Genomic DNA, 25,427 nt, shown 5'->3' on the forward strand with positions numbered 1-25,427 from the left:
CTATTTTACAGGCAAATAAAAGATATTAGTTAAATTTAACATTTATTGATTTTCCGTCAATTTAACAATATGACCTGAATCTTGAGATTCTCGTTTACATTGTTGAAATTTGTAATTACTATGTATTCTGGAATGAGCCAGTCAGGGTATATAGCATCTGAACTCGTAAAAGGTCTTACAAAAAGCATTTGCTTACAAAACATTTATTTACCCTGAATGTTTCATGTATCGCTTTCAAAGCGATAAGACATACTAATACAATTATTGAGGATAAACCTCTGTAGAGCCTCTCAAAAGACTACACATAAGTACTTAGAAATTATCTTTTAGATCTAATCATCAAATAATTTGTTCAAAAACAATATTAGTCGTATCACTAACCCGTACTGACATTGTATGACTAGCCACAGTTATGTTAGTTAGTTGGTCTAGGTAAGAAACGGTGGGAAACAAAAAATATGAAAAGTTTTCAATGATAATGATGGCCAAAATTCTAATGAAAACACAATGAAACTAATCTCAAAACTTGAAAGTCATGTTTCATAATATAAAAAAGTACAAAACTACGTCATAATAAACTTTTTGGCTGCGTTTACGAACTAAGTGCTATGTGTCTATTTACACCACGAAAAGACTGCTCAGTTCGTAACCGAAACCTTAAAAAAAAACTCTTAAGATAAACTATATTTTTCCTTATTATAGCACATCTATCCAGGGTAATAGAATGTGGTCCATACAAAAATAGTATTTTTTTTATATAAAGCATATAACAGGAAATTATAGAAAAAATTGACTCAAGTCTTATCCAAATATCACAATCATCTCCGTTGAATAATCCTGCATCACTAATCTGTTGTACAATGGAATCAAACTGTCGCAGTTTTATTCTAACTACCCGAACCGCATTTTCGGATGTAGTTGCTACATGCGAACCAGCGGGGCAGTAAGACTACAAGTCATCACTTAAATTATACTGAGGTAATATTAAGTAACGTAACATAACACACTGGCCAATTAATGCACCTGTGCTACATCGTAATACCGGGAATGCTTGGTAAACTAATTATAACAAAGCGGGTGGCTCAGTGGCGAGTCACTGACTACCTTACTTATACTAATAACAAAAAATAAGTAAAAAAAAAAGAAATGCGTTGGCACATAAAAGCTCGATCGTGTGGAGGCTCCTACAGGAAGTAGAGCGAGGTGTTGAGCGAGTAGTGCGGCTGCCCGTGCAGGCTCTGGCCGGCGAGGAAGGCCAGCTTGTGCGCGTACTGGCACACGGACGGCACGCGCACCGCGTTCGAACAGTTGTAATAAAGATGCGTCAGCTTGTACGTCAGCCGCTGGATCTGCAACAACCAGACACCACTTGTTAATAAAATAATAAGTGTTCTGTTCTTTTGAGTCTTTTGACTGACCATGAGTCGCTGGTCAGGCGATGGCGTTCGTTGGCCCCGTCTGTACGCAGCTTTACGCAAGTATCTATACAAACCGTTAAAATTTCATCTCAGTATAGCATTACTTATGTTAATTTAAATTATTAGAAGCGAACGTTTAACTATAAGTATCAATGAACAGATTGACAGTTAAAGGATAGCTTACATGATCCGGCTTCAAGCCAGTGGTGTCCTCGATGACGTTGTACGACGTGGGAGCCACGGTGCCGTCGCGCACGCACTGGGACACCAAGTAGAAGTCGTATCTGAAAGTAAACGAGGTATGCTAGTGTCAAGTCAAAGTAGGCAAAGTACAGCACATAAAAATCAACTCCTAGGCATGGGCATGTGTACAGGCTTGTAGGCACGATTATGCTATTTATGAGTGATTATGCGATTTGTACACCATTTGTTGAATACTAACCTCTCGGGCAGCGTGACGACGTCATCGATGATGGTGCCGGGCTTGGGGTTGTCGCCGCTGCGGCCGCGGTTCACGAACAGGCGCGTGTTGATGCGCTTCGACACGATGATGTAGCCGAGCTGCACCGGCTGCCCGCCGTAGATCTCCGACAGCTTCTTTTTGATTTCCACCACCTAAGAAATAACCATATTTATAGCAGATTCGAAAAGTGTCAGCAACGGTATTGTATATTTTTTGCAGTAAGAAGGCTAGCCATAGTATATTATAATTAACTGTTATTACTTCTAAGGTCAATTCAATACCACATTTTGATTATGGTTTGTTACAAAGGGTGGATTGTGTTAAATGCTGCTGGTGTTTGGTATATCGGATACAGTCTAGAAATCGGTTAAATGCCTGTATTATGAAAGGTATAACGTGCGTACCTCATGATTTGCGACATAAGGGATCTGACCGTCGCCGACGCCGTCTCGATAGATGATGACCCTGGACGGGAGTTGACCTGTAACAAAAAAAATACTTTGATTCTCAACTTTTAGTCCAACTGTTATTCAAAGGGCACAGGTACAGCGGCTGCTACACGGGTCGTAATCGACATCGATAGCTCGTGTAATACGCGTTCCATAGCCTTATTTATAGCGAATAGCGATAGGAAGTTTATCTACGTCGATAACAAATACGTGTAGGGGCAGCAGGAGTTTTTGTTGAAAGTACGTAAAGCATTACTGCGCGGAAAACCGTTTTCTACTTGCAAGTCTTGCAACTCAATGCTTGGCCGTCGAAGTTGTACTAATTGACAATACTATAAACGTGGGCACTCACCGTTCTTCTCGCGGTACTTGTCGAGCGCGGCGCCGATGTTGAAGCTCATGTGCGAGCTGAGCTCCTCGCCGGACGTGTGCGCGTTCACGGTGGAGTAGTACTTGGTCATGGCCTTGTCGAGCGTGGCCACCATGGCGCCGAACGAGCGCTCCTTGGACCGCGTGTCGTGGCACACGTCGTAGCCCACCACCATCAGCCCGCCCACCGGGATGTCCACCGTCCACGGCGCGCCGCCAAGCTGCAATATAACAATTATTAGTTAATTACAAAAACATTAAGTTCCTAGTGATAAACATATAAGGTAAATAACATATTATGTTTAAATGTTAATTTCATTTTGTCGACTACTGTCGTTTATCCAATAAATAAAATCAAATTGTACATATACAGGGTTATTGGTAAGTAGACCATCAGCACCACCTGTATATTTTGACCAACTTTGGACCAGGGTACATCATGGTCAAAGGATCCGGTCTACTTACCAATAACCCTGTATACATATCTGTTTTCGATTTGTAAATATGTACAATTCAATGAATGGAACTAAATAGTAAGACAGGCGAAAGGCTACTAATAAATAAAATATGTAGGTTAAGTATGTTACCTTGCAGTTGATCTGGATGGCGACCTTGGTGGCGATGGACATGCTGGACTTGCTGGTCATGTTGCGCGCGCACACCACCTGCGTGGGCACCGCACGGTCGATGCAGCACTTCTTTTTGATCGCCTCGTACCTGTCATTTAACATGTGTTTAATTAGTTATTATTAATCGTTTCTGTAAATAGGCAGAGAAGCCTTGTCTGGAGCATCTCAATTCTCTGTCCAAGAAACAAACGTACTTATTAAGTGCTCTTGGGCAGATCTGTCACAAGGCATACCAAAGGTATCAAACATAGAAAAAACCATTAAAGTGGCATACCTGTCGGCGACCTTGCGCGCCAGCACGCACACGATGATGGAGGGGTTGAGGCGGGCGATGACGTCCTCGCACTTGTTGGCGTACTCGAGCGAGCCGTCGCGCTGGATGGCCACGATCTCGGGGCGCGGCAGGCGGAACCCGCAGCCGGCGCCCGTCTTGCAGATCATGTCCACGAAGCCCTCCGTGTCGCGCCGCTGCCGCTCCGGCGTGATCACCACCCACGACCCGCACTGCGCTATCGACAGCAGGTTCTTGGATCTGCAAACATCATCACCACTATTAGTCAGCTGTTTCATTCATTGTCCCCATCGACGACTATCAACTTCTACAATAGAGTTCATACCACAAAATCGACGTCCAACATATCACTGTAGCTCTTTCCTAATTGATTGCCCATAGAGGATATGATATTTAATAAATGAATAACTTTAAAGTCGTGTTAGTGAAGTATACCTCATCTCCCTGGTCCAGCCGTCGTGCGTGTCGCCGGCGGGGAAGCGCACGTCGTTGCCCTGCACGATGTTCTCGGGCGGCATGTGGCGACCCTTGATCTTCACCAACGTGGTGGACAGCTTCATCTCCCAGTCTTTCAGTTCCTGTTACAGAATAACAAGTTATGGAAACGGTTTCGATTTCGTCGTACCTTCAGATGACCTGGACCTGACCCTCGCTGGACCGAAGAGACATAACTAGTAGTGGCTGTATAAGGCAGGCCGAGGACAGTGTTGTGGCGCATGTCTAGCAGTGGACGATTACGGTTTGATGATGATCATGATAAAAGTCTCATAAATTTAGATCTAACCTTTTCAAATAAACTAGATACACAATCACGACACCAGACATTATATGTCATGTAGTGGCGGACCAACCTGGACGACTTCGGGCGTCTGCGTGAGGCGGCGGTTGAAGCTCATGAGCTTCTGAATGCGCGCGTCGGGGCCGAGCTTGGTGTGCACGTCCAGCGCCTTCATGAGCTGGAAGTTGGTGCGCATCTCGTCCGACAGGCCCGTCTGGCGGCACAGCTCCGGCACCAGGTACACCAGCTCGGGCATGCCGGCGCGGATGTCGCGCGGCTTCGAGCGCGACACCAGCAGCGGCTGCTTCACGTCGTGGATCCTGATCTGGTATTTCTGTGGCGAAACGGTAAGATTTGATGATTTGTGATACGGCTGTTTGTACATGTGTAAGCGACTCCGATTATGTACCTACATTGTACATATTAGACATGGTGTTGCAAAACTGACAAACTGAGATGAATCACGGGGCCATTCTGAAAAAACTTTTGTCCTACGTTCACGAAAAAAAATAGTTAAAAAAACACGTAACCAACAAAGTTTCTACTTGCTAGTTTTAAGGGAGGTAGGTACTCGGGTCTTTTACATACTTTGAAGTAATAGTCCACGTAGCTGATGGCCTCGCCGCGCATCACGAACGTGCACTGCGGCGACTCGTCCCACTTCACGTCGTCCACGCGGTACGTCTTCTTGTTGTAGTCCGTCATCACGATCTTGCCTGTAGGAAAACATACAATAATGAATGAAATTCTAAACCAAATATTGTTAAAGCTTTCCGCCTTTATTACGAACAGATTATTCCTGTTTTTTTTGTTCATAATAAAATGTTTAACTTACCGACTACATCTTCCAAAAACATCCTTTTATATTGAGAACCCTTGCTTTGCGAGTACTCGTTCAGCATCTGAAGGATTGTATCCATTCGCAGCACCTGTAAAATATACATGTTTCACTACTACTATACAACTATTTTGTTCTGAGAGTGGGCGAAGTTCCTGTAGGTGGCTCTCTCAATATCCCCCTATTTTCAGCTCTGGCTGCCTAGATCCGTAATGTTATAGGCTCTGACAGGCAATACATGAATAGATAATCTTGTTTCTGTTACATAAGTGTAAAATGTCTCATCCATTATATCTCATGCACATCCTGGTCTACTTTTTATTATTTCTAGCAATATTGATATATTTTGCTACGCGTCAGGTCGAGTAGATAGTGTGAGTTTATAGCAATAAAAACAATTTACCCTTTGTTAAAAAAAGTTACTGTATAAGTACAAACATACAGTAAATTTTTTTGCCACTCAAGATTGTGTTCTGATAGTGTATTTTCGGTGATACATTGTCATTTATTGCCATTGATGTAATAAATTGCGGTCGTCTTTTGAGATATTCTAATATAGCTAGAATATCCTAAATAAGTGTACAAACCTTGTGGGCGATCTCGGCTACCATGAGCAGCCTGTCCTCATATTGGTTGATGGTGGTTTTATATCCAGGCCAAACCTGCAGTTTGTACTCTGGAATGTCCACCTGCAAGATGTCGATTTATATTAATCACACAAAATAGCCGCATTAACTTTTGATTATTATACAGTTAAGCAACCAATTGCAGTTTCTAAATTATTAATTTGACAAGGTACAGAAAAGTAAATGTGTAGCAATGACTTTACGACATACAGTTTCATATTTCCTACAAGGTATTTGAAATCATAACAGTCATAAGATTCAAACAAGTCAAACGTAAACAACATTTCATACCTATCGAAAATTCAAGAATAATATTCATATCATACCTTAGCTTCCGCGTCAAAGAAGTCTCTGCCGACCAGCTGCAAGTTTAGCGCGTGGAAGCACTTGCGGATGATGATGTTGAACACCTGGATGTAGTGGTAGTCACCCGGCGCCACGTCGCACGTCAGCTGAGGATTACATCATTCGTCAGTTGTGTGAATAGACAGACATTCTTGTTACAATACATAAACTTCTAAAAACCATGCACCAAAAAAAAAACACATGCATATTCCCTATTATAGACCGTCTCGTCTGTGTAACCCAACAAAGGTATTATTGTATTGTATTGTAAGTTTCAATTGATAACTTATCAGAAATTACCATAAATTAATAATTATATTCAAGTACCCTTTCATGGGTCACAAACATCCTTATCTATTCCTAGAGGAAAACAAGATAACAAATTTATGAAATATAACTATATTATATAGAAAGCGGACTATTAAAAACTCGTACAATGGGGACCTCTGTATGGTTTCAGATTATAGTATACATATAACGCATAAAGCCAAGTCGCTTTTCGTGACTCTCTGTATCTATGTACTAGTGACTACCTTATCGTATGCTTGGATCTGTAAAACGACAAAACGTATTTTGATGCGGTTTCTTAAATAGATATTTATGATTTAAGAGCGAGGTCCATAATGTATTTTCTATCCCAGAATAAAATCCAACTGTTTCTGAATGCTGACAAATGCTCCATCATTACCTACACCCGTAAAACAAAACCTATACGATTTTCTTATAATCTGCAAAATGTGGAACTTCCTAGGGTCACAACTATTCGGGATTTAGGAATAATGATGGATAGTCAATTAACATACAACACACACATAGACAATATCGTTAAAAGGGCATTCAGAGGCTTAGGTTTTATTAATAGAATATCTAAGCCTTTCAGAAGTGTGTCTACTATAAAAGTATTATATTACTCCTTTATCAGATCAATCTTGGATTTTGCTTCCGTAGTATGGTCCCCTTCTTATGAAATTCACATGAAACGCATAGAAAAAGTACAAAAGATATTTCTTAAAAACCTATCATTTAAATTTAATTTTGACAGTTCATCCTATGATATGAGACTAAGGCCAAGATAAATAGACGAAACTAAGACGGAGTCTTAGCTTAAGCACATGCTAAGAACACGAATTCACTAAAATAGACACTACTTGAGCACAGACTATGCCAGTAAGTTCGCACTCTGACTTAGCCGAGTTCGAGTTCACATTTGTCAAGACTTGGCCCTTGCTTAGCATACATACAATTTTGTCTATTGTCACATCTGCCATACTCTCAGGAAATCATTATTCTAAGCTCTCAGGCTATCCACAGACCACATTTATACCAAATTTGCTAAAAAACTACGGAATGAAACCATGACCACAGATAAATAAATATATATTTGACGCAGATTTGACATAACAGGTTCTAAGACAGTGACTTAGCCGAGCAAACGCTAAATAGTGTCTATTTTAGAGACTCATTGCAACTCGACTTAGTTCATGTGAAGTCGTACTTGGCTAAGCATTAGTTTGAGCAAGTGCTAAGCAACGACTATTTATCTGGGCCTATAACACTTTAATCTTACAGCACTTAGTTTACGACGAAAAGTGATGGATCTTATTTTCATGCACAAAATTTTAAATAATAAAATAGTTTGCCCTTCTTTGTTGTGTAGGATTCCCTTTATTGTACGTTCCCAGGGCCTCTTACGGTCACTTCGTTCTCTTCCTAATAGAAACAAGTTATTTGTACTTCCAAACTATAACAAAAATTACACACGTAACAGCTTTATGTACCGAACCCTAAATATGTATAATGCTGAATTATCTTCCACTGATGTTGACCCTTTTAATGACAGTACAGATTCATTTAAAAGAAAAATACTTAAACACTATGATTTAAAATGTTGATGTTGGACACTCCTTGAATTGTATACCTAACCTATGATATATAAAACACTATGATTTAAAATGTTGATGTTGGACACTCCTTGAATTGTATACCTAACCTATGATAAGTAGGTATATACTTTTTTTTTTCCTTCTTTCTTTTTCCCTTGAATTTTGTCAATGATTTTCGCAGTTTACACACCTACTAAAATTGTAACTTACACACAATGAATTAAAAATTTTGCAATGTTACTATAACTAGTTAATGAAGTTTTCTCCTGTTATTTACTTTATGTTTAACTTTTCGGCCCTCCAAGTCTATAAGTTTAGATTTAAGATAGCATGTATATTTTGTTTCCATATGACTGTTTGAAGCCAAAATAAAATAAAATAAAAATAATAAAATCTTTTGGGTCGAAGCGAAGCTCGCCGGTAATATACCTAACATACGAAAGTATGTTAATCCTTCCGTTACTTTGAAATAGAGCGACAGAAAGAAAACTAGTCCCAAATTTCTTCATGAACAAATCCTAGCATACCTTGATGAGCATGCGCATGCGCTCGCCGTCTTCTTTGCGGTCGGAGTACAGCTCCAGCGGGTCGGGGTGCAGCCGCGTCACCGTGTACAGCACCATGCCGTCGAACAGGTACCTGCAGGGGGACACCGTGTTACTATATGGGTTAAAGTGAGGTGGTTTGTATAGCAGGGGAATTTCACTAATGAAAGTACTAAGTAGACCACACATGGTTAACCATATTATATGGCAACCGTAGCATTTTCCGCCACGAACGCACGCTGGACCAGGGACAAAGGAGGTATAGAAGTGATGTGGCACTCCTCAGGATGTCCAGCAGTGGACGAATTATGGGCTGATCGTGATGATGGGACATGTCTGAGAAGAGCTGAAAATATGACAATAGAGAGGTAGTAGATAGATCTAATTAAAACAATCATGTAGCCGGTAATGGCCGGATGAATAAGGCAAGGACATAATGCTGAGCCCTTTTCTGCCAAAAAGCCTTAACTCTGTCCTCAGCCACTACCAGTTATATCCTGATTACACCTACCGAGTAGAGCGGCCGAGACAGTGTCCAGCACTCAGTCAATTGCTATCGGCGTTCATTGGTCGAGGCTACTGTCTCGCCACTCTACTTGGTAGGTGTAACAGGGGTATTACAACAGTATACGACTTCGAGCTGATGACGCTTACCCCCCGAGCGTGTTCTTGTGGACACGCAGCAGCGACTTGCGCACCATCGTGCGGTCCTCCTCGGGCTGGAAGTCCACGTGGTACTGGTACAGGCGCCACTGCGGCGTCGTCTCCACCGTGAAGTAGTTGGCGAACAGCTCCAGCGGCGTGCCGTAGGTACCTGCACGGGTTACATACGTAAATAAATGGCAGAGTAATCGGTGGATATACATAAAAAATATACATACAGAGGAATTGAGAACCTCCTCCTTTTATCAAAGTCGGTTAGAAAATGATATGTGCTTGAGCAAAAGGTTACAGAGGTAGGTTAAGCGTCAAGTTGCGACTATGAAGCATTGAAAAGAACTTTTGATTATACATGGTGTTGCAAAAAGGGTATACTAAGCCGAAACCAGCATGTGCAGCATGTTATATCTAAACCCGAATCTGAAATCAGAATTTCAAAATTCGCGAAGAATAATCTTGATAGTAAAAAGTCACGTGACCAACTAAGTTTCTATGGAAAATAAATATTTTTTTTCACGAATTTTGAAATTCTCATTTGAGTTTCGGGCTTAGATATAACATGCTGCACATGCTGGTCTCGGCTTAATATACCCTTTTTGCAACACCCTGTATAAGTTTGTTTTTTAATAATTTATAATTGTATGAGATCTACCATACCATTTGTATGAGTGGAATCTTAGTTGGTCCACACCTTTGATAAGGAAGAGCATCGGTTTGCTAACAGATAATTGTAGAACATATCGTTTTCGGGCTGACCATAGATAATAAACAACCCCAAAATTATTTAGAAAGTAACAAAAAGGTTTTAGGAGGGTTTTTTTGAAGCCGTATATTTTTGTGACATTAAAAAGGTACTAAATTATGAAATTTATGGCTTTTTTTGTAGTATACGCACGGTCCAAGAAATTTTACGACCGTGTCGGCCTGAATCGGATTAAACACAGCTCTAGTCAATGATTCATTTTATGTATTGAAAGTTGACATTCATTTAAAATATATTAAAATAAAATATAAAATTATTTTATACTTAATAAAATAAACTGTATAAATAAGAATTCATGGTTACCAATCAGTTATTTTGCCTGTAGCTCAAAAGTATTTGTATGTAGTCATGATTTTGGCTAAAGAAAGACCTTTCCAAGAAAAATAAGGTATTCATAATAAAGATCGTGTTGCATTGGTAAACATGAGTGGGTAATAAAGGTTACGTAGGTACAATGATATCCATAACGTAAACATCAAATAGCTGTAAAGCGATAGGAAATGTATTAACAATCATAGATAAAGCAAACCGGACTCGGTGTATTATAATTTGAACATACCACGTTTACAAAGAATAAAGATAATTAATACAAAAAAAAAACAAAATCATTACACATTACATTTAGCTTCCATTACAATAACATACGAAAACTAGTTCTGCTAGTCCTAGTCAAAAATAAGGTTATAAATATGGTTATTGCATATTTAAAAAACTTTCACTATCGCGTTGCAAATAAACCAGTAATACAAACCGAAATAAGCAACGTGAGACTCCGTTGATATTCATGATCGTGCTATATTCGTAGTGAGGTCAACATTACAGATCTCAAATTACCTTTTGTTGTAGAACTAAATAAAGTAGTTACCAAACGGTGTAGTGATTATATCCCATTCCACAGGGAAAGAGAACTGACAGAACCCTTATTACATTCAAATAAGGGCAGTTTTTGTTTGTATCAAGATTTCTTTCCCGTGGAATGGGATATAGTCAGCCTGAATGCTATGTCTAAGGTCCTAGGTTGAATCCTGATTATCTGTCTTTAAACAAATATTGGGGCAAATATTTGTTTAAAGAAAGATGTTTGTACTTTTAATATGTTTGTATCTGTAGATAGAGGTTATATCAGCTGTCCGATACCCATATAGGTACAGGCCATTAACAGGCTCTGCCTAGCTTAGAGTCGGATGGCCGTGTGTGAGATGTCCCTGCATATTATATAGTATATTACCTTGCTTGGTGGTGACGTTGGCGGGCTTGGTGCGCAGGATGGTGGTGGGCAGGTCGGGCAGCACGCGGCCGCCGCCGCGCCGCGAGCCCCGGCCCGATGCCGCCGCGTCGCCGCCGCCGGCGCCGGCTACAACACATCCAATGAAGCACACCCATTAAGTCATAGTCCTTATCGCATCATATAAAATTTCGGAAGAATGATTCATAAACTACTCTCCCGTTCGAATAAGGGGCTCTTGCTGTCTTTGGGAAATAACGGAGTCAAGAAACTCCTAAGCCATCTTTCTTTCTTTAAATTAAGACTTAAAATGCTTAATAATATATTATAATGTGTATTTGAACAGAGCTAACATCTATCACAACCATGCATTAACATCCTCTAAGTAATCATCAATAATAAGGTCTTTTAATTAATGTAACACTTAAATTTATTCTCTGGCATTTGAGTAACTAATGTTGGAAGCTTATTATAATAATCTTATACAGTTACCTGACTTTCGCCAGATGCATAGAAAAGCCAGTTTATGCTTTTTCCATTGTATCTTAAAGATGATGATAAGCTTCTACGCTACAGCAAGAATACTGATATCACATGTAAACTAAATACAGTTTCAAAATCTATGCTAGTCTAAGGCAACAAGTAGGACATAAATCGAAAAAATACCTAATACATTTGTTACCAAAATCATTCAGGTTCAGATACCTAGACACAACAATTAAAGCGGACTAACCAAGGTCGAGCTTCTGCATGCGCTGCTGCACATCGACGTCACCTGGATGGTCGTGCGTGGAGGGCGTGGTGCGGTGCGAGGCGCGGCCGGCCGGCACGGACTGCGCGGGCACGCCGGCGCGCACGGGCGCGGCCGCGGGCGGCGGGCCCCAGGCGGACGGCGGCTGCGGGCGCGGGCCCGGCGGCGCCTGCTGCCCCTGCGGCGGCGCCTCGCCCGGCCGCCGCGGCGGAGCGCCCGCGCCCTCGCCGCCACGACCCGCACGACCTCGAGACCTCCCTCGTCCACGATCTGACATTATCTAGAACATAATCAATTGATCTATTTTTTATACAGGTACAGGTCTGCAGGTCTGTACCAACTAAAACGAGCTGGATGCAAATATGGCAATAAGAAAATCAAGACGAGGAAACCGAATTGTTTTGGACGGTAGTATAAGAGCCCATGGGGCTCTAAGTTTTGTACTTCTTCAAAAGCAAGTGACCTTAGACGACTAGTGTAGTTTATCTCACTTGACAACTCAACTCAACAGTGGAATGTGCTTGAAAAATGTAAACACTTGAAAAATTCGAGTGGCTAGTTGATTTTACTGGTTTCTAGTAACTTTATCATAACAAAAAAAACAAAAAGGACATGAGCCTCTTAAAATTATGATGGGTTTCCCTTGAAAGAAAGTGCGATAAGTGGGTCATCTTGGGGTGCCAACAGATAAATTACTAATTTAAAAACACACTGGACTGGAATGAAATGAAAAATATAAGTAATGTTTTAAACTAGCGCTCAGCTGGTGGGTGGGTGCAACAATGTCAAACACAGCTCAGCAATAATGTGCAAAATTGCTAGGTTGCAATTAGGTAGGTACCTATATTTGCAAACTGTGTGGCGTGGAAACTAGCTGTGCTACCACAAAAAACTTTAAACACTGTTTAACTAGTGTTTAAAACGAAATTTGACAGATTTTGTTGGCGTTTGACAGCGCTAAACACCTGTTAAATACTGTCTTAAGTTTTTGTGGTAAGGCCCTAGAAGTCTTACCCATGTTCATAGCAATAGTTTTATAAATTAACAAGTGACAAGTTTGCTGGTAATAAAATTTTAATTTTAGGCGAGCAGCATTATGGTAATATCTTCAGTTACTTCATGGAGAGTTCAGTAGAAAGTTATTGGAAGTTGAAATTCCATGTTGAGAGCCAAGAAATAGTCTGAGTGCCAAATCATGGGCAGTAAAATAAATTACCTTTTGGACCTTCTGGAGCGATTGTATCGAGAAACTGAGGTAACCATGTGGCCCTTTGAAATCATACCGTAGGTACCTACCTACTACTATGGACCGGCAGATTCAGAGAAAAACAATGGCGTCCAAATTTAGCCATGAAAGCGAAAATTTGCTAGCACATGAAACTCCAGTCAGGTCCTGTTTTTTGATCAAAAATGTACATGAATGCAATGTACAGCATTAATGTAATTCGTAACTTGACTTTCGCTTCATAGACGTAGCGAAGCCTTGATAGGTTTTCAGGGTAGGTACCTCTGCCGAATATGAACAAAAATACAAATTTTGTATGTTTTGAATAATTTGGCAAGTAAATCTTGGATACAAACATAAATTATTAAAGCTTATTACGTTAGAAACAATTAAGAATAGCTACCTACCTTTCTAATGGATTGGCAACAATTTTACAAAAATTTCAATAAGTACTCAAAACATTCAAAATAACAAACATGGCGCACTGACTAACAAATAAAAAAATAACAGCCAGCGAACAACATAACCTATTTTGGTAATAAATTAATTTATGCAAAACGCAATATTATTACTATAATAATTGATAAAAATAATTGAATGTTATAATCATAATAATAATTATATAGATACTTACCAATTTATTTAATTACTTGTTGCTTCGACGAACACAGCTTGAAAAAACAAATATGAATGAAAGCGATCGAATGAAAAGAACGGAACGGAAACAGAAATGAATGAAATCAAATCAACTTATCATCGGTGTTGCCAAGTTAATTTTTTAGGAAAGAGCACAGAGCAGAAAAAAAAATCGTAGTAATGAGGACCGAAATCGTCCGATAGATGGCCGCTGGTGCCGTTTTTTTTTAAGTTTGTGGCACTGCACTGTGACTTTCTATGGGCCGTTGTACTCGTCGTTTGAAACATTGACGAAAGAAAAACACTTTGGTTTGGTTTGAAGGCATTACTTTACTACTGCCATCTATGATTTAGTTCTTTTTTTTCATGAGCTGTAAAAGCGCCGAACACTAGCGGACGTGTCAGCCGCGACTGAAAATGTGCACAGTGTTTTGGGACAGTTCATGCCAGATCCACGCCAGATCGCTCTCGGACGTCTGAAAGCTGAAGGTTACGTCCGCGACTTACGTCCGATAGTTTGAACCGCGTAGTGTACTTTGTAGTAGTACTTATGTATAAGTACTTACGGTACTAGTACTTATTACTTCCATGGCTAAGAAATTTTTCAGAATAATGAGATGAGGTGATAATGCCATCTATTGGCTAACAGTCCCTGTGCCCCAGCCCCAGTGCCGCGCCACCACTAAAGTCCCATAGACGCGACCGGGTCGCTGCACATGCACATTACATAGGACAGGACAGGGATGGGATGATGGGATACTTCGTATGGGGTACTTTAGTCTCCGATAAGACAGATCGTATGAATAAGTAGTTTGGATCCCGCTTTTATCGTTACACTTCATTGGTGGCGCGTAATAATTATATTCGTTAAAGCCTGGTGAAAGAGTACAGTGCCACAAACTTATCTGTTCCGGTGAGAGCGAACTAAATTGATCCATATCTCATTATTTACTAATGAATTATATATTAATATAGATTAGATGGGTTCATTAAAACCACAAGAGCGAATTACCACTACTGGCAAACTTAAAATCTTATAGAATGAAGAAATATTACACATTTACGTGAGCTGTCACCGGAACAGATAAGTTTGTGGCACTATAGAAAACTATTGTATGCCTATGACATGTTATTTCTATAACTTATTTAAAAAAAACTTAATCATTTATTACTATATTTCAACAAAATTATATTAAGAAGTAGGTATTATAAAAACAATATTTCATACAAATAAAAGCATCTTAAACATAACAAGTAGACTATACAACATTAAATTAAAGCTTCATTTCTATGATGGTTTCACAGCCCCGCACCATTAGGGCGGCTAGTTTGATGTTCTGCGTGTTGAGCGGACAGTTGTCCAGCTTCTCTAGAACTCTCTGGAGCACGCTGATGGTGGAGGCCGGGGAGGCGTGCGCCGGCACTGACGGGTCCAGCTCCTGGTGACAACATTTAATTATGAAGAAAAGGTTTTTGAAACTCGGTGACTTCAGAAATATAAATGAAAATGGCGGCAGATCAAACTGAAATAGCGCTAGAGTTAAATATTTCGCTTTTGGGTCCCTTGCACGCGGGCACACCGTGACCGATCTCCTGGACAGCTGTGAATTAAGCCTTACTCTATGGCTTACATAGTTATTGAGGTGCACGACGAGATGCGGCGGCATGGCAGCGAGCCACTCGGCGGGGTCGGCCGCCAGCTCCAGATGGCGCTTCAAGCGCTGCGCCGTGATCGCCAGCAGCGGCTGCAGCGCTAGATCGAGCGCTTTGACCTGGCCCACCAGCTCTTCCGCCAGCTGGTCGTAGCCCAGGTGGTAGGTGCCCACTAGCTGAGGGGTTAAAAGGAGGTTGGTTAAAATGTGTAATTGTAGCCCAGGGATATGTCCTAACTTTTCTGAGTTGTAGCCTAATATTATTCGTGGTTCATATTATGGGGCTTTTTAATTAAAAATGTCTTGTCAGAAAAAATACCGTATTCTGATTTTCAGCTGAATCCATGCAGTAAAAAACAACAGTAAAAAACACCGATCAAATATAAAGTAGTTAAAATTACCTGCTGCCGTTTAACGAAGTCATCGTCAATGTGCCAGAGATGCGCCAGATCGTGCACCTTGTCCATCCACTGCAGGCTCTCCATGGTGTCGTAGCGCGGGCTCGGCCCCGCGTCCTGGCAGGAGACCAGTTCTAGCGCCGCGCGGATCAACTTGTTCAGGTACTTCATGCGGGGAGACTTCAACTTGTCCGACGGCTTCATGTTCAACTCCCGACGCTCGCCCTTCCCCGCTATGGCCTCGAATATGTAGTCATAGTCGATGTCGTACAAGTTGTTCAGAGGCTTCGTGACCTTCAGCTTGAAGTGGCACATGTAGTAGATAGTGCAGGCCACCTGGTAGTTGAGGCTCACGATGTCAGCGTCGGCGCGGTGCGTGTTCTGGGCCACTTCGACTAGCGACGGGTTGTTGTCCTCCCAGATCTTTTCATACTGCACCCGGCGTTTCTCCTTGTCCAGTGTCACGGACGACCATTTTAGAAAATGCTCCAGGTATGTGGTCGCCACTTCGAGGAACTTCACCATGTTGTCGTCTGATAGAGCCACGTCCTGCACGCACAGTCGCTCTTTAGGCAGCTTCCCCACTTTATTTACTAGCCGGCAACTACTTTCGAACACATCCTTGACGTAAGTGGTCCATATGATGGAGCAGAGTCCTAGTTGTAGATGTTGGTCGGAGATGTGTGTGAGGCAGTCGACGACGGCGGCCAGCTTGCCGGCGTCCTGCGTGCTGCGCTGCCACGCGAGGGCGTACTCCCAGCTCATGTTGGCCACGATGTAGTCGGGCGACGTGCTGAACGGAAACTGCTGTCTCAGAAGAGAAACCCATTTGAATATCGTAGGGTTATCGTCGACAAGCTGTCGATGGTCCTCCAGGAACATGGCGCTGCGGTCGTCAGCATCATCCTGGGTGGTCTCCGGGTCCACGGCGCGGTCCATCAGCGCGTTGGCCACGACGGCCGCCGGCGGGACGCCCAGCGAGCACAGCCACTTGGAGATCAGCTCGGTGACGGAGCCCTGCCCGCGTGAGTACACGTACTTCAAGTTCACGTCGAAGTCCACGCCATCCAGCTTCGGTAAGGTTTTGCCGTTGAACGTTCTTTTGAGCATCAGCACGATGCTGAGTATCGATATGTCCTCTAGTTTGCCGATGAGCAGGCCCCACTGCGCGGCCTCCGTGGTGAGCGACTCCCAGTCGGCGGCGGCGGCGGGCTCGAGCGCGCGCGCGGCCGCCTTGCAGGCCAGCGCCGCGGCCAGCGCGCGCAGCGGGCAGCGCGCCGCCGCCAGCGCCGCCCGCGCCGCGCCGCCCCACGCCGCCTGCTCGCTGTAGCGCACACGCCCGCCCCCCGCCCCCGCGCGCGCCGCCCCCCGCACCGCGCCCGCCAGCCGCTCCGCCAGACCCACCGACAGCTCCTCCAGCGACATGCTGGTCACGTGCACGATCAGCAGCCGCACCAGCTCCTGCGGGTCCATGCGGCTCTCCTTCACGAACTCGGTCAGTTTAGAGAGATCTTCCAGTTGGAATATGGACTTGTAGACGTAGGCGGCGAGGTTGTTCAGTTTGTCCGGGGAGGCGTCGGGCCGGAGCGCGAGCGCGGCGGCGCGGTGGTCGAGCGCGAAGCTCGTGACGAAGTCCTTGTAGTGCGCGGTGGCGGCGTCGGCGAAGGAGACGCGCGCCGGCTGCCGTGCGCGGTAGTCGCGCTCCTGCGCCAGCAGCAGCAGCCGCTCCAGCACGCAGCCGTCGTCCTCCAGCAGCTGCAGCCCGCCCGCCTCCTCCGCCTCCTCCGCCTCGCTCTCGCTCGCGTCCTCCGATGTCTCCACTGCGTCCTCCGACTCCTCCATTGAGCTTTCAGGTTCCTCTGATGTTTCCTCGTCCAAAACTTTCTTGACAAGTTCCTGCATATCGTCCGTGTTTTCGTTGTTTATTCGGCGGTAAAACAAGGTAATTAACACAAGGTTTCTAAAGTAAGTTTTGATGTTTTCCGATTGCTCGTCTAACTTGGCGTCGGCTAGACTGTCCCAGAATATATCGACGCATGCCATCACGATCTCCGGCGATACTTTGTAGTTGCGAATGAGCATTTCCAGGAAGTGTTTCTTCAAATCTAGCATTTTCAATTCGCGTGCCTTGTTTATTATTTCTTCTCTTTCGCTGTCGGGATTGGGGGATTTCTTGAGGCACTCTCTGAGGTCCCTGAGGAGGTGGAGGTCCTTGGAGCGGGCGGAGTGTTCGCCCTCGAGCGCGAAGAAGAAGGGTATATTGAACGTCTTTAGCTTCCCGTCTGGATCTATGAGGACGCACTGGTGTTGGGGCAAGTTCAGTCGCTTGTGTGTGTAGGAGGGCTCGGCGCCGACTAGGCCGCTAGTGTTATAGAGCAGTTTCCCGTTCTTGGTGGCGGTGAAGACGGCGACGCGCGCGCCGGTCTGCATGAGGCGGATGTCGATGAGCCCCTTCTTCGGGTTGTAGATGATGAGGAACACGGCGCGCCGGGTCTCCTTGATAGTCGACAGCTGCGGTTTCTTGGCGCTTTCTTCGAATACCTGGAAAGTATTTCGATTTAGTTTACGAGTGTATTTTGGTAGTCATAAGAACAAGTATTTCGACATACCTACAATTACTTTTGAGGTAATTAAGTTCAATCATCACCAATACCTAATCACTCTAAATTGAATGGCTCACATAAGCTAGCACGACGATAAACTCAACCCACCTGCACAAAGCCACACTGCGCGTCCCTATACCCTTTGAACATCCGGACCAGATGTCCCCTATTCACGTCAAGTAGCGCCACCCGGCCGGTATTATCCGCGATGGCGGCTAGCCTACGGTCGGGAGAGACGGCGATGTGGACGCCGACTCGCTGAGCGTCGCTCAGTCCGCTGCGCATTGAGAGAGGCTCGGAGCGTACCCGCGGCTCGGCGTTAGTCGGCTCGCGCTCCGGACCGCCGCCTAGCCAGCCTCTGGAAGGTGATAAGAGGTAACTGTGATAAAAAGTATATAAAATGATTTGTATATAATCAAAACAAAATTTGCAGAGCATCGAATACAATGTCTCAATTTAACATTCCGTGGATGCCAAATTAACATGTATTTCAGACAGCGACCTGCAATGAATACCTACACAAGGCCAAAATTACAGCCGCGGGTTGCCGTCAAGTCATATGCCGTAAGAAAGTGCTAAACAGATGTGTATAATTCTACAATCTACATGTCTTAACATGCCCTGCAGACTTGACGGCACAGCTTGACGCTTGATCGTGAGGGGGTTCACTCGTAGCATATTGAAACATGGGATCTCATAGACTGGTGATAACATACGGCAGCGCAGACTTAATCCTATTAGCCACTGCGCGGGCCACGTCCTGCAGCGGCGGCGCGGAGCCCCCCTCCAGCGCGTAGTGGAAGCCCACGTAGGGCCGCCCGCCCGCGCCCAGGATCAGGGTGTTGGCCGGCGGGATCGAGCGGTACCTGTAGTATATTTATAAGGGGTATAAGGGGTATTAAGTTGGTTTAGTAATGTAATCACGCGGATTGCTGCCAATTTCAGTGTTTATATTTTCTATTTTGGATAAATAACATTTTTTATGCATACTACTTTGATTGTAAATTCAACACTACCACAGTTGAAATATGTATTTATGTAGTTAAATATTTATATCATACAGTTTCTGCAATATAATATATTTAGATAACCTGACTTCCATGCATTAGCAATAGAAAGTTATCTTCATCACTTACCATGTATCATATCCACCATAAGTAGAGGCAGCCAGGAGATGGTCATAGGTATTCTTTAGCTCAAGTCCCACCACCCCAGCATCGTTTATCACATCTTGATCTGAGAATGACCATTTTCTTATTTGTATGTTTCGCCCATCCACAGCGTAATCTGTCTGTAGGCCAGCTTGCACTGAAATAGAATACAAGGCAGGTATAAACTACTGGGCAGCTTGACAAATAACTTTTAGATAAGAAGTTAACCCTATCCAAGATAAAAAAAACTCAATTGATTAACAAATAGCAAACATATACCTCTAGCTAATTGAGCTTTAGCAAATCTGAGTGTCTGGAATAGACTGTTCCCTGTAATAATGCATTCACAGTTTGGGAACAGGATGTAGATGTCATCAGGCAGAGTCCCATAGGTACCGGTGTGGCAGGAGATGGTCATCACCGGCTTCTCATCTAGCTTTTCACTGAGGAGCAGGTGCCCGGTGTGGGTGTAGAACCCAACTGAGCCATTCTGGTAGCCAACTATTATGCAGAACCAGTCTGCTCCATTCTGTAACAGGTGTTTTTATCATTAATACGGCACAAATCTTAATATATTATAAAAGATTGTAGGATGTAGTCATCATCATAATTATTTATATTATCATGGATCATACAGACTAACAATATCTTCTGCTTGAATAGCATAGTACAGCTCGCGCCAATCATCGAGTTAGCTCTGAAGTTGGCGCGGTGCGCGTTGCGCAGATGTACAGTGGGACTAATAAATATGTATGTACAAAAGTTAAGTACCTACATACTTAGTCAGGTTTATTGTTTCAACTATGTTAAGTTTTTTTGGACGTGTTGAAGGTCGATTTTGATACCTTCTTAACTTTCCTTTTTCATAAATTGAAACACGTTGAATATAATTTTTCTAGCCTGTCGGCTTAAAAGGTATTCGATCTAGGCATTTTAGCAATGCAATGCCACTAAGTTTATTAAAACAACAACGAAATAATTACGACACTCACAAAACAAAACGACTACAATGATGCAATGCGCGACTGTACTTTTGCTGTAGGTGCGAATGTGTGCGTGGCGTATGAACAGTGAGAACACACACACGCACATAAATCGAGGCGACCGCGGTGCGGGGCCGGAGAGAGAGGGGGTGTGCACTGCCGACCCCTCCCCTCCCGGACTGCCTTCTTTCCGCTGATACCTGTTTTTTGATCGTGCGACGCTAAGCGCTGCAACTTCAGAGCTAACTCGATGATTGGCGCGAGCTGTACTTAATGTTATTTATGTGTCCAACCTCTTAAGAATCAATAAGATATTGGATAGTATGGTGTGTTCAAATGGAATGCAAACTTTATATGTTATAACTTATAAGACTGACCTGTGATGATTGTTGTGATGGGCAAATAGGGAATGCAGCTACAGCAGTGACATTGGCCGGGACGGTGCCACTCCACGATATCAAGTACGTGTTGCTGTCTGTCGCGCTGATCCACTGCGACGTGAGCAGACAAAGACGATTCCTATACGCCACCGCTAGCAAGTACCCACAGGACGATAATGATACGGAACATTGAGATAGCCAGCTATTATCTGAAAAGAAGTTGAAATACTGGTAAATATACATAATTTACACAAGTGTTTCAGTGTGATACTTCATATCTTCCAATAGAAATCGTACCTTCTTTGTCCGAAATAAATAGGGCTCTCGCTAAAGTAGCTACATCACCGCAATCGGCAATTTGTTCAACTTGACATGCCATAATTATTACTCCGTTACATCAGCCCTTTGATTCACACAAAAACACAATGAAAGAAGGAGAATGGAGGATTTTTTTCATGTAAATTTATAAAGAATAAAATACAAACAATCCAAGGTTTTTTAGATTTTTTGACATTTAAATAAAACCAAAACATGTCACTGTCAGCTGTATTGATTTTGCTCTGTGACATGATACGTCAAAAAAATAATCACAGTATAAAAGAAAGTTCCTTGGAAGAAGGATTTATTTTATCGGCTTTCGGATGATGATGGAAAAATAATAATGCAATGCCACCGGCGGCGGGGGCGGCTGTGTCTTCGCTGCGCTGCGCTGCGCAGAGCTGCAGGCTTCACCTCACACCATTCCCCAATCCCTATCCATTCCCATACCCCCACATCACTTCGTATTTGTATTTTTAGGTATTGATCAAGGAATTTGTATATTGATTAAAAACAACTATTCTGTGTGTAATTGTCTGCTTGAGTGATCGATCTCAGAAATATTTATTTGATTAAATTATAAAAAGAAGATGTTTTGGAGACTATTTAAATGATAATTACTTATATTAACGCTACTTAACATCCAGCAACAAGTGTGAGACCTGTGAGAGTTATTGATACTGCGACCACCATGACCTTTGGTATTGCGTTGTGCTTTTCTTCACAAAATATTATCACTTGAAGATAAAACGGAGAGACGTTAAGAATGGGGTGCTTTCATAGCAAGAAGGATACGGGAGACATCCACCCCAACGTGTTCCGTGTCGTGAACGTGGATGAAGACGGCGCAGACCTGTGGTCGGGGCAGCTGGAAGTGACAGAGACAGAGCTGGTCCTGTACCGGATTGGAAAAGATGCTACTTACTGGCCGCTCGCTTCTCTAAGGAGATATGGATTTGAAGGAGAAATATTCAGCTTTGAATCAGGTAGGTTCCATTATTTTTACGCATTTAGTCTACATCCAATAATTATACATTGAGAGGGACCTGTATACTGATTATCTCTTTAGAGATTACAAATCTAGATGTAGGGTTGGTATCCCATCTTAGGATTCACTGAATCTAAGCTAATGTTATACATTTACATTGATATCATTGGGGTGGGGCTTTGATAAACTTTTTTTATGAAAGTGGCTGTGTTTTATTACAATCATACGAGCATGCAAATTTAGTGAAATATCAAATAACACGAAACGAAAGTATGTTCTAATAGCTATATGAAAAGCTGATAAACAGTAATCATATTGGTCTGAACAATGAAATGGCATAGGCAGAGAAAAACCTTAGATATAGATAGAAATAATGTAATGTTTTTAATTTAAGTAAGCAACCTTTATAAACCAAAACCATATTTTTTTATTACAGGTCGCAGGTGCTCAACCGGTGAGGGCATTTTTGCATTCAGATGTCGTCGAGCTGCCATGCTGTTCCATGTGCTGCAGTCTAACATCCAGCTCCGAAATGTTCTCCAGGAATCATTACCATTCCAAATGCCAACATCTTTACTGACGGGAAGCCCACCTACTGTCCCAAGGCAGACACTGCAAGCTACTGTGGTGCACAGGTCTTCAGTAGATAATGGACAACCACTTCGCACCATTAACAACAATCAGTTGCAAGCATCAGCCCTCACAACAGTCTCGCAGACACCAAGATCTCCATCAAGCTCAGATATTCTAGAGGTGATGCCGCTGTACCCACGCCCACTCAACAATCAAGTGACTAATGTCTATGAAGTTAAGGATTTCAAATTCAAGGAAAATAACAACAACAACAACCACGGAGAGCACATCAACAATGACAACAGACACATGTACACAAATGACTTCAATAGGGACCTCCAAATGTTGAGGAACACCTTGAAACAAGAGACTGCTATGACTGCTATGAAACAGCACATTGAAGATCAGCGCACAACCATCGCACAGCCACCATTGCACACACCATACATCAATGAAAATGTCAGTGCCATGAGGAAGAGTCCTCCCTTCTCAGCTGCTAACATGAATGACAATGTGACCTGCTCAAAGAAGAGTGCTCCGCTGTCGCCCACGCTTAGCAACGCCAGCGAGCACTACGCGCAGCTGAGCGTGGAGCAGCAGGAGGCCGCGCGCCTCTACATGAACATGCTGCCCGCCGACGCCGACGCGGACTTCAACAAGAACGACGCAGCCTCGAGCCTGCCTACCCCTCCCCCCCAAATACCAAAGCTACCTGATTACTACAATCTGAATATTCCACCTGTTGCACCTAAACCAGAACTCAATTCCTATGCCAACCTATCAATTGGTGAATTGAAGGATTGCGTCAGTAGCGACGTGATAATGGCCAACCGATACTCTGGATCTGAATTTGCCTCCATGACGCCGCAAGAGGAAGTGGAGGTGAACTATGCTATACTGGATATAGAGACTCCGAAAGACAGTCACAGGCATCCAGCAAAAGACAAGAAGTCGGATAATGAGGGTGGCTCAAAAGGCGAGGTGTATGCAGGGCAGGGCTCGCGCGGCTGTAGCCGGTGGCACACGGCGCACGACGCGTCGCCCGCGACCGGCAGCGCGCCCGGCGGTGTCGGCTACACCACCATCGACTTCGACAAGACTGTCGCCCTCACGTCAGTGGCCACCAGCGCAGAGTGCGACGGCACTCGCCAGGGAAGGCACAACACTGGCAGTCCTCACACAGACCGTTCGAAGGATAAATCTACCAAATAAGACGATACCAAAGAGTAGCTGGCAGCTTCTGAAATGATAAGACTGGGGGTGTGATGCCATGTAAGGACTGTTTACACAGTAACTATTCCCTTTTATTTTATTATGATCCGTTGCATAACTATGTTTATTGACTAGCATTGCATTTTAAGTTGGTAAAACCTAGGATAGTTGGACAAAAGATGTCTTTGCATTTAGTAACATTTTATAACTGTAGGTAATCGTAGATATGTATTCAGTGAGGCTTCAATGCGATTGTGTTAAAGTTCCTAACTTTATAAAATTTTGCCAAAAAGAAATAGCTTCTTTATGAAATTTAGTTAATTTTATACAGTAAAAAGCAACATTTCGAAATAATTATTTTGTAATGTTTTACAATTATCACCCTTGAAGAAATAAACGGAGTTAACTAGATTTACAGTTATGAAAAATTAATTAATCAAAAATAGGTAATGGGAAAATTGCAATTAAGTAAATTAAAGATACATTGTGTGCAATAGTGGTTTAAGTATAACACAAAGTTGTGTTCTCTCATAGGAAAACATATTAAATTATAAATTACCTAAGGTTACTATAAAAAATCCAAAGATAATTAATGTTACTTTTGTAGGTAGTTAAAATGTTTAGGCACTAAGAAAAATATGGTTGCAATATCCATGCAACTCTTTCTAATATAATATACTGACAAATGGCATTATATTGTATGTAGACTATAGTAAATAAAATAAATATGTGTTTAGACGGACTTGGTACAGGGAAGTAGAAGAAAATACTGTAATGTCTTTAAAAAGACACAATTACAAAAGTACATAATATGCTTTGTTAAATTGGTGTTACTTATTAAATCAAAAAATATATAAGTTAACCATGACAAGAATATAACATTGCTGTTGTTTATAATGTTGAGGAACATTATTAGAATATTGTATAATATACGCGAGTATTTAAATATGTTTTGAAAGTTATCCCTACCAGATCAGAATACCATGCAATTGCTTGCCATTTTATCGACAATTATTTAATTGAGTAGGTTTTGCCATTATTTACCATTATTATAATTGCCTAATTTGCATTCGGTTGAATCGAATTAGCTTAGCGTTAAATAGTTAACGTAAGTACAATTTGTTATATTTGCAAGTGTTTTATATTAATTTAATATTTATAAGCTTTACATGTATTTTATTTAAATTAAAAAGATTTAAGTAATGAATTAAGGTGTTTATGTTGATCAGAACCCTTGGAAAAATATTTAAGTACCAGGCTTGAAACAAACCCTC

At 42.5% G+C, this 25,427-nt stretch overlaps 3 protein-coding genes across 3 annotated transcripts; 1 reads left to right on the forward strand and 2 right to left on the reverse strand.

Annotated features, from left to right (window-relative positions):
- Positions 1-29: 29 nt before the first annotated feature.
- On the reverse strand, positions 30-14,010 carry LOC105397264 (piwi-like protein Siwi). The gene is made up of 18 exons (XM_038119081.2): positions 13,894-14,010; positions 12,017-12,314; positions 11,287-11,412; positions 9,290-9,449; positions 8,618-8,729; positions 6,189-6,314; positions 5,824-5,925; positions 5,234-5,327; positions 4,987-5,114; positions 4,472-4,732; positions 4,056-4,198; positions 3,603-3,860; positions 3,287-3,416; positions 2,683-2,920; positions 2,286-2,362; positions 1,861-2,033; positions 1,603-1,702; positions 30-1,349 (listed from the first exon to the last, which is right to left on the reverse strand). Exons 2-18 carry the CDS (start codon positions 12,309-12,311, stop codon positions 1,185-1,187), a joined length of 2,688 nt encoding a protein of 895 aa, XP_037975009.1. The 5' UTR covers positions 12,312-12,314; positions 13,894-14,010; the 3' UTR covers positions 30-1,184.
- Positions 14,011-15,047: 1,037 nt separating this feature from the next.
- On the reverse strand, positions 15,048-21,572 carry LOC119693970 (rab3 GTPase-activating protein regulatory subunit). The gene is made up of 9 exons (XM_038119089.2): positions 21,360-21,572; positions 21,060-21,271; positions 19,979-20,228; positions 19,685-19,856; positions 19,265-19,414; positions 18,657-18,906; positions 15,949-18,486; positions 15,527-15,724; positions 15,048-15,334 (listed from the first exon to the last, which is right to left on the reverse strand). The coding sequence occupies exons 1-9, from the start codon at positions 21,439-21,441 to the stop codon at positions 15,170-15,172; spliced, it is 4,017 nt and encodes a 1,338-aa protein (XP_037975017.2). The 5' UTR covers positions 21,442-21,572; the 3' UTR covers positions 15,048-15,169.
- Positions 21,573-21,891: 319 nt separating this feature from the next.
- On the forward strand, positions 21,892-25,360 carry LOC105393846. The gene is made up of 2 exons (XM_011565658.3): positions 21,892-22,366; positions 22,805-25,360. Exons 1-2 carry the CDS (start codon positions 22,147-22,149, stop codon positions 24,151-24,153), a joined length of 1,569 nt encoding a protein of 522 aa, XP_011563960.3. The 5' UTR covers positions 21,892-22,146; the 3' UTR covers positions 24,154-25,360.
- Positions 25,361-25,427: the final 67 nt, after the last annotated feature.

Source organism: Plutella xylostella, chromosome 12 (assembly GCF_932276165.1).
Source record: "Plutella xylostella chromosome 12, ilPluXylo3.1, whole genome shotgun sequence".
Classification (NCBI taxonomy): domain Eukaryota; kingdom Metazoa; phylum Arthropoda; class Insecta; order Lepidoptera; family Plutellidae; genus Plutella; species Plutella xylostella.

What these genes read in the sequence shown, in the direction of transcription:
- LOC105397264 (XM_038119081.2), bottom strand. Translation starts at nt 12,311, where the DNA reads ATGTCAGATCGTGGACGAGGGAGGTCTCGAGGTCGTGCGGGTCGTGGC. An exon ending in GTTTTTGGAAGATGTAGTCG is followed by an intron (nt 5,115 to 5,233) that starts GTAAGTTAAACA and finishes GTTTTCCTACAG; the next exon opens with GCAAGATCGTGATGACGGAC. An exon ending in CAAGTACCGCGAGAAGAACG is followed by an intron (nt 2,363 to 2,682) that starts GTGAGTGCCCAC and finishes TTTTTGTTACAG; the next exon opens with GTCAACTCCCGTCCAGGGTC.
- LOC105393846 (XM_011565658.3), top strand. Translation starts at nt 22,147, where the DNA reads ATGGGGTGCTTTCATAGCAAGAAGGATACGGGAGACATCCACCCCAAC. An exon ending in AATATTCAGCTTTGAATCAG is followed by an intron (nt 22,367 to 22,804) that starts GTAGGTTCCATT and finishes TTTTTATTACAG; the next exon opens with GTCGCAGGTGCTCAACCGGT.
- LOC119693970 (XM_038119089.2), bottom strand. Translation starts at nt 21,441, where the DNA reads ATGGCATGTCAAGTTGAACAAATTGCCGATTGCGGTGATGTAGCTACT. An exon ending in TATGGTGGATATGATACATG is followed by an intron (nt 19,415 to 19,684) that starts GTAAGTGATGAA and finishes AATATACTACAG; the next exon opens with GTACCGCTCGATCCCGCCGG. An exon ending in ACTTCGTTAAACGGCAGCAG is followed by an intron (nt 15,725 to 15,948) that starts GTAATTTTAACT and finishes TTAACCCCTCAG; the next exon opens with CTAGTGGGCACCTACCACCT.